General features: G+C 37.3%; 1 protein-coding gene across 1 annotated transcript; it reads left to right on the top strand.

The window, feature by feature from the left end:
- Positions 1–633: 633 nt before the first annotated feature.
- GCK72_008088 (uncharacterized protein) lies at positions 634–3,132 on the top strand (the record flags this gene model as incomplete). Its single annotated transcript, XM_053726638.1, has 10 exons — positions 634–719; positions 880–975; positions 1,114–1,447; positions 1,501–1,689; positions 1,735–1,973; positions 2,040–2,164; positions 2,214–2,455; positions 2,514–2,717; positions 2,775–2,951; positions 3,025–3,132. The coding sequence occupies 10 exons, from the start codon at positions 634–636 to the stop codon at positions 3,130–3,132; spliced, it is 1,800 nt and encodes a 599-aa protein (XP_053590832.1).
- Positions 3,133–7,708: the final 4,576 nt, after the last annotated feature.

Raw genomic sequence — 7,708 nt, 5'->3', positions numbered from 1 at the left:
TTATCCCAGTAAATGATCTTGTTGATACTGAAATCTTAATTAGATCAGATGAAATCTTAGGATGTTTTACTCTTTCTTATATGGCGACTAGAAGATCCCTGGTTCCACTCTGATTCCGAATTCTCTGTCACTCAGTACACTCAAAGCTTTCCAAGACCTTCCCAATTCCAAAAATTGTGAAATTCCAACAAATTTGCTCTTCCCCACCCAGCTCACCGTTCTTTTCAATATTTACCATTCTACTTGCCACTGACACCCTTCCAGGTGTCATTCCAACAAGAACATACATACTGATTTCTTTCGGAAAAAAACAAGTAAATACCATTTTGATTCTTTTTCAACCCCTATCCTACCTATTCCCCCTTACCAGTATGCCAAAACAAACAAACACGTGTTCTCTCGTGTTTTTGTCGCCTTTTCTGTGTGTCTTTCATGTTTTTTATTGTGTGCTCTAACCGAGACTAGACATTGTTTTTATTAGAGAGAGGCTCATTTACGGCTCCTTTTACAAACATTTTTGCCACAATTTTTCTGATTAAACTTTTTTGGAGTATTTTTCAGTTCCTGGTCCTTTTCTTCTATAATTTTCGACATCTCATCTAAACTCATATTGAAACTTGATATTCCAGAACGATGGGTACTTCCGAACATGTGCCGTTGCCGACGGATGAGGCGAAAGCTAAGGAACTCGAATCTCAACACTCTGAAGAGCCGGATAGGTTAGTTTTGGAAATTTGGGTACTAATATTTTCTCAATTCTATGTTATTTTCACTTTAAAGCATAGTCGCCTAATTTTCTATTAAAATGGTTAGGTTACTGTTCCAAGCCAATGTGTTTCAAACTTCCAAGACACGTTCGTATGTAAGTTTCGTTTTCAGAGGTCAATGGACTGGAAAATTCGATTTTCTGATGAGTATGGTTGCCTATGCTGTGGGACTTGGTAATGTGTGGCGATTCCCATATTTATGTTACAAGTGAGTTAGCAGTGGAAAATTATAATCTCACTTTTGGTGTCATCCGCTTCATTCTCAGATAATTTAGAAACAGCGTGCTGAAAATTCTCTGGAACTTTCTGTGAAATTTATTCTGCTTGATAAAATTGCTTATTTAAGAAACGGTGGTGGGTCCTTCCTTGTGGTCTACGCAATCTTCTTCTGTTTGGCGGCTGTCCCAATTTTCATTATGGAAGTAACCATCGGTCAATACCTCCAAAAAGGTGCAATGGAGATGTGGCTTATGTGCCCTCTTTTCCGTGGTGTCGGTATTGGAAATGTGGTCATCGCATTCATGTGTATTGCTTACTTTTGTGTCATCGTTGCCTGGGCAATGTTCTACATGATCAGTTCGATTGCTTGGGTTTTCCCATGGGAGACATGCTCTAACTATTGGAATGATGCCACGTGTGTCACTGGAAAAGAAAATGTGACCGAGCTAGCTAGAATTAAGGTAGACCATAAGCGATTCTGAAGTTTGGTGGAAAAATAAGAAACATTTTGCAGGCCCTGGTTGCCAGCGCTGGCGGTCACACCCAAACCTCCGTCGAGCAGTTCTGGGAGAAACGTGTTCTTCATGATACGGGAGATATCGCAGAGTTTGGAGGAATCCAATGGGAGCTGTTCTTCATCATGGCCGCTGCTTGGTTGATTGTTTACTTTGCGCTTTGGAAGGGTATCACTCAGGCTAGAAAGGTGAGAACATGTTCCGCACTTTGTTTCACCTTCTTTTACTTTCAGTTCGTCTACTTCTGCGCTCTGTTCCCATATGTCTTGATCTTCATCCTCTTGGTCCGTGGTCTTACATTAGAAGGTGCCGCCGATGGAATTTACTTCTACCTTAAGCCGAACACAACAAGACTTCTGGACACTGCTGTATGGAAAGACGCAGGAACTCAAGTCTTCTATTCCTATGGTGTCGGTTTTGGTGCCTTGATCGCCTTGGGATCACACAACAAATTTGACCACAATTGTTTCAAGTGAGTGACCACTATCACAAGAACAGCATAGTAAAAAATTTCCCAACCCCCATGAAAATATTCCAGAGACGCCATCACCATGTGCTTCATCAATGGTTGCACTTCCATCACCGCTGGATTCGCCGTCTTCTCGATTCTTGGATACATGTCTCACGTGGCACAAAAAGATATTTCTGAGATTGTAAAACCAGGTATAGCACCCCTTCCGGTTGACTCATCAAGAAATGTTTTAATTTTCAGGAGTCGGACTTGCCTTCCTCGCTTATCCAGAAGTTGCTTCTAACTTGCCAATGAAACAAGTCTTCGCCGTTCTGTTCTTCTTGATGATCACTATTTTGGGTTTGGATTCTCAAGTTTGTATGGTGGAGGGATTGTTCACTGCACTGGAAGACGCCTTTCCGATTTTGAGGAAACATAAAAAGTTATCCCTTGGTATATTCTGTCTCTTCTTCTTCATTCTTGGAATTCCGATGGTTACCTATGTGAGTTTGAAGTTGCTAGATTATAAATTTGTGTTTTATCTGAAAATGTACATTTCAGTCCGGCTCTCACTGGCTCACCCTTGTTGACGCCTATGGTGCATCAGGATACGCTCTCCTTTTCGTCGTCTTCTTTGAAGTTGTTGGACTGGCTTACGGTTTCGGCGCACACAACATTCGTCATGCTCTCAAGGAAATGGTTGGAATTACCTTGCCTATTTGGATTGAATACGTCTGGAAGTTCTGCGCCCCAGCTACTAGTCTAGTGAGTTTTGTGACTGAGATTTGTTTTTTTTTGTTTGTTTCACTCCCTATTTTATAGGTGCTCTTCGTCTTCTGCATTGTGTACTACCACCCAGTAAAGTATCCAACTGGTGCGGATTTCCCAGTCTGGGCTAATGCATTCGGATGGTTCCTCTCGTCATGCTCTATGATTGTTATCCCAGGATACGCTGTGTACTATTTGCTGTTCACCAATAAGCATCTCACTTTTAAGGAGGTAAGAAATACGTTTCTTTTTTTATAGGAATCTCGAAAACGTTTTAAATTAATTCGAATTGTTCTTTTTCCAGCGACTCCGTAAAGGACTCAACTTGGATGGATCCTTCGAATCACCTGCTAAGAAGAACTTGGTCAACAATGCTGAAGAGCTCAAGTTCATTGAATCCACACCACAATAAACCTATTTCCTTTATCTATAATTACTTTGAAATTTTTTTTCAAAAAAAAAAGCAAAAAATTATTTCATTTTTTCTCGCAATATGTTTTTCCTTGAGATTCTTCAACGATCCTCTGTCTTTTCTTTTCCCAACGATTTTTGTCCATTTTTCAGACAAAAACCTTACTAGCTTTATATCTCCGTTTCTACATTTGTTCGATTCATTCCGTTATGAGCTTTTTTGTCACTGAACTATATTCTTGTATTATTTTTGCTTTTATGATTTTTTCCTCTTGAAATTATATCGATTCAATTTCACTTTATTTTTGTATACGAAAACCACGAAATTTTTCACGTAATAAATATACATAAATGTTGAGTTATTTATAAATGTTCTTCTGTTTCACAAGTCGCTCTTCAAATGGAGGAATTTTCAACTGAAATTATAGATGTTATGAAAACTTATACTTTCATTGATACTACCTGTTCCACTAGTATTTTCAACTCGTACACCAAATTTGTTAGATATTCAAAGCTTGAACCAATTCGATATGTGTCCTGTTCAGTCTTCACTCTGTTCATCCTCTTCCATTTTCTCCGTCGTTGCCTCCTTCGTTTTCTTCTCTCGTGATTTCTTTTCGTTTTGTTCCGTGGATTCGTTGTTCTCCCTAATGTTTCCGTATTGCATCCTTCTCTTAAGATATCAGACTTGTAATGAATTTCTTCATAAATATATACATCACATAAAATTTGATTGAGTTGAAAGCGGATTTCATATGATTTTTGTAGAATACAAACTTGAACTTCATACAAATCGAAACTGAGAGGCTCATCGGTAGTCAATGTAAGCAATTGATTGGATTGGGTAAAAACTTGCAAATAGCGTAAGATATCGGGTAGACTTGGGAGATAAGTCTGTAATAGTGCATGAATAATAGTTACAACATGTCTTACTATTAGCAATGTGAAACACTCACCAACCGTTTTCCTTGTTTCATCATTTCATTTCTTTTCAGAATTCGAGAAATATTTTGTTCCACAGAGCTTTCAAATTGTTCAAATATCGAAACCAGACTCTGGCAATCTCTTCTGAATCTTTCATATCGTTTTTTCCTGGATATTGTTGATAATTCTTCGAAAATCTTGTTCACTGTAAAAACTAAGGTTTTTGGTGAATAAAAGGGTAGTGAACTCACACTTGGTTTCTTCTAACTTGCACATTTGAATCAACTGTTCAGTTTGTAGATTAATTTGTGTAATAGTCAACATATCTGCATCCAGATTTGGCGGCAGATCAGTTTTTTCAATTGGTTCATGGGTAATTGCTTTATGTCCTTGCTCAACCGTAGATTTTGAATTTGTTAAACTTTCTTTTTCAGAAACAAAGGTGGGAATATCTGAAACTGTTACGTTGAATTTACAATAATTTCAGCAGTGAAGCTGACCTTGGATTTCTACTAAGCAATCCGTCATTGATGTAAGTTCAAATAACTGTTTTCTATAGTTTTCCAAATCTTCTTCTACGTTTTTAAGAAAGATTTCTTCGATCCGTTGGGCGAAATCATTGATGAAGTCTAAATAAAGTAAAGGTGAACCTTGAAAACACGTACAGTTTGTTACCAGTTTTCATATGAGTTGCATCCTTTTTTGTTTGTTTCGTCTTAGACCCCCGAGATCCCATCACTAACTAAAATATTGAATATATGTAACTATGATTAACTTTATTTGAAGAATGTGGTGTCTCAAATATACCAAATCGAAATAACGACCAAAAAACCAATAAAAATAAAAAACTGCAAAAAATTTATTCCCAAAAATCGTCCGATCAAAAAAAATTAAGCGAGAACTTCAAAATTTTCCGACTCAGTTTCATTTACATCTTCTACCAATCCTTCATATCGTAGCTCTCCCTGATCCTCGTCTTCGTCGCTTGCATCTCCTTCCTCTGTGTCTTCAGTTTCGTCATTGGCAGAAATATTGTTTATTGTTTTTGGAATTTCTGAACCATTTTCCAATTTCGAGTTTTCAATTTTAAGTTCTGATGGAGAAGAGGTAATACTCAAGTTCTTCACTTCGAGAGCAAGAACTTCGCCGAATTGTGTCGAAGGGCGGATGTTAAACTGAAATATTGTCAAGATAGTTATCCAATCTAGCCGTTATTAGGTTTCATCACTGATAGTTGACCAAAATAATGATAGTTGGCCAAAAATACAGAACTTACCAAAAGCACAAGTTCACTCAGTTGAAGCATCAATGCCCTTGCGGTTTCGTGTGACAATTCCAGAGTTTCAATGTCTCCTTTGCCCTAAAAAACATGAGAAATACGTAGGACTTCACTTCAAAAATTAATAATTTACTACATTCTTAAACGAGAATATTTCCTTCTCTATTTTCTTGATCTCAGCTGTCAAATCCGATGCAATTCTCTGAACTTTCACTTGAAGTATCTCATATTGTTCATCTGGAACTGCCAGCATCTGAATAGCATTTAATAAGTTTTGAAGAGCATTCGTGATTGTTCCCAACACTGGACTGGCAGTCTGAAATATAGTATAAATTAGAACATCTATTATTTAATTTAATACCAATTTCCGCTCGTTTTTGATTTCGGATATGATGAGCATAATTAGGAGCTCTTCATCATCAAAATGTTTTCTGGCTTCAATGAATAAATGAACGACCATCCGACATTGCCGACGGAAATCATTATGTTTTCTGTCATTGTGAGCAGCCTCGATCATTTTACCATTTCCCGTCACTGAAGAGATACATTTGTTTTTTTTTTTGTAAAAAAACACATTATTTCACTGTGGGTTTATCAGAAAACATTCTTTGTGAAGTACTGATTCCGTCTCACTTCAAATACTTGAAAACTAATCTTAGAGGTTTATTCTTGTGAACGCATAATTCATTAAAAATCTACTTGATGGGACAATCAGTATTACCGTAACATCTTCTCAAAGTTGGAGAATTTTTACTGAAAAAATGCAAAGTTTACAACTGTAGTTCCATGATTTGAGATGTCTATCGTTTTCAATAGAACATCATAACTTTGTGAAAGATGACTCTTGTAAAACTCACTTGATTTCTCTTGCAACCTGAACACCTCTGCCATCTTCTGCTCATTCTTGATCCTCAACTCCTCTTCCATTTTCTTCATTTCCTCTTCATACTTTAACCTAATATCTGCGTTTTTCTGTTCCAGCTCCATTATTTTCTTCTCGTGGCTCTCTCTTTTTTCTGTCTTCTTCGATTCCAGTTTCTTAGCAATATTAGTTTTCTCTGCTTGCAATGCACCATTAATTCTTAGCTCTCGTTCTCTTTCTACAAATATTTCGAAGGTTTTCAGGACTACTCTTCTGAACTCGGTACCTTTCTCTGTGGTATTTTTCACATCTTGAATTCTCTTCTCAAGTACTTGAATTCGGTTTTTCCTCTGCTCAACCTCATTTTGCCCATTTTTCTCCATTTCTTGAAGTTTTTGTTTGTTAGATTTCGCTTGATCCTCATTGAGTTTCGTCAAGGTGAGACGGTTTTCTACGCGTAGATCATCGAGACGACTGATTCCACGTTTTACATTTTCAGTGCATTTCTCTCCCTCCTTGACAACATCCAAGTCAAAAAGTTTTCGATTATTTGAGGCTTGTTGGACGTAGCTCTAAAATAGTATAATGTTAATTGGCTCATCTCAATTCGGAAAATAATGAATTCGTACCTCTCGAATTTTTCTCGCGTCCTCTGCTTCTTCCGAGATCACTTGATTCGTCTCATTCATCATATTCTTTTCATGGTCTTCAAGGAGCTTTGCCCTTCTTGATATAGCCGGTGCAGAACTCATTTTGAAAAAGATGAAGACCTGAATTTGAAATAAAGAAAAGCCTATAAACTAAACACAAAGTAAGATGGGAAGTTAACCCAATAATAAAAACGGAATTAAATAAAAAATGATACAATATATATTTGTTCACTTCTAGAGGCAAAAATTAATTTAATACGTTAAAATGTAATCGAATTGCTTGTTGAAGCAGCTTTCAACTGACGGTTCAGTTGCAAATGACCAGAGGGCGGTAATCTGACTTTGTCAATCTGGGAAATTCCTTCATAAAAACTAGGTACAGAATTAGTGGACATACCCCAGAGGTGATTTTCTTCATCAAATCATTAAATTTTGTTGCTCGATCCTCATCCCAATCAGTCTTCCCGCTCTGGAACAGCGTTATTTATGATGTGAAAGTCAGCGTTACGCCTAGGCATAGGAGTTGAGTTCAAACTTTCTTAGATTTTGTTTTTTTAACCGGCAAATTCTATTTTTACTGACAAAACACTTACCACCAATTGACTAGAAAACGTTACAATACAAGATCCGCTCTGTGACACATTTCCATTGATATCCTCAATCTCCTTCTCTCTTTTCTCCCTTTCCGTGTCATTCTCAATATCAGATATCATCTGTTGCATATTCACAATATGAACAGACAGAGATTGTAGTCGAGTTGCCAGGACTCCAAAATATTTGATTGCAGAATCCCTCGCTTCTTTATCCCATTCGAAATCCTTTACCAGATACCGGTAGCATTGATCTAGTGTTCCTTGGATCC

Source organism: Caenorhabditis remanei, chromosome II (genome assembly GCF_010183535.1).
Source record: "Caenorhabditis remanei strain PX506 chromosome II, whole genome shotgun sequence".
Taxonomy (NCBI): domain Eukaryota; kingdom Metazoa; phylum Nematoda; class Chromadorea; order Rhabditida; family Rhabditidae; genus Caenorhabditis; species Caenorhabditis remanei.
The sequence above is the reverse complement of the archived record's forward strand: the minus strand, read 5'-3'. Positions and strand labels throughout refer to the sequence as shown.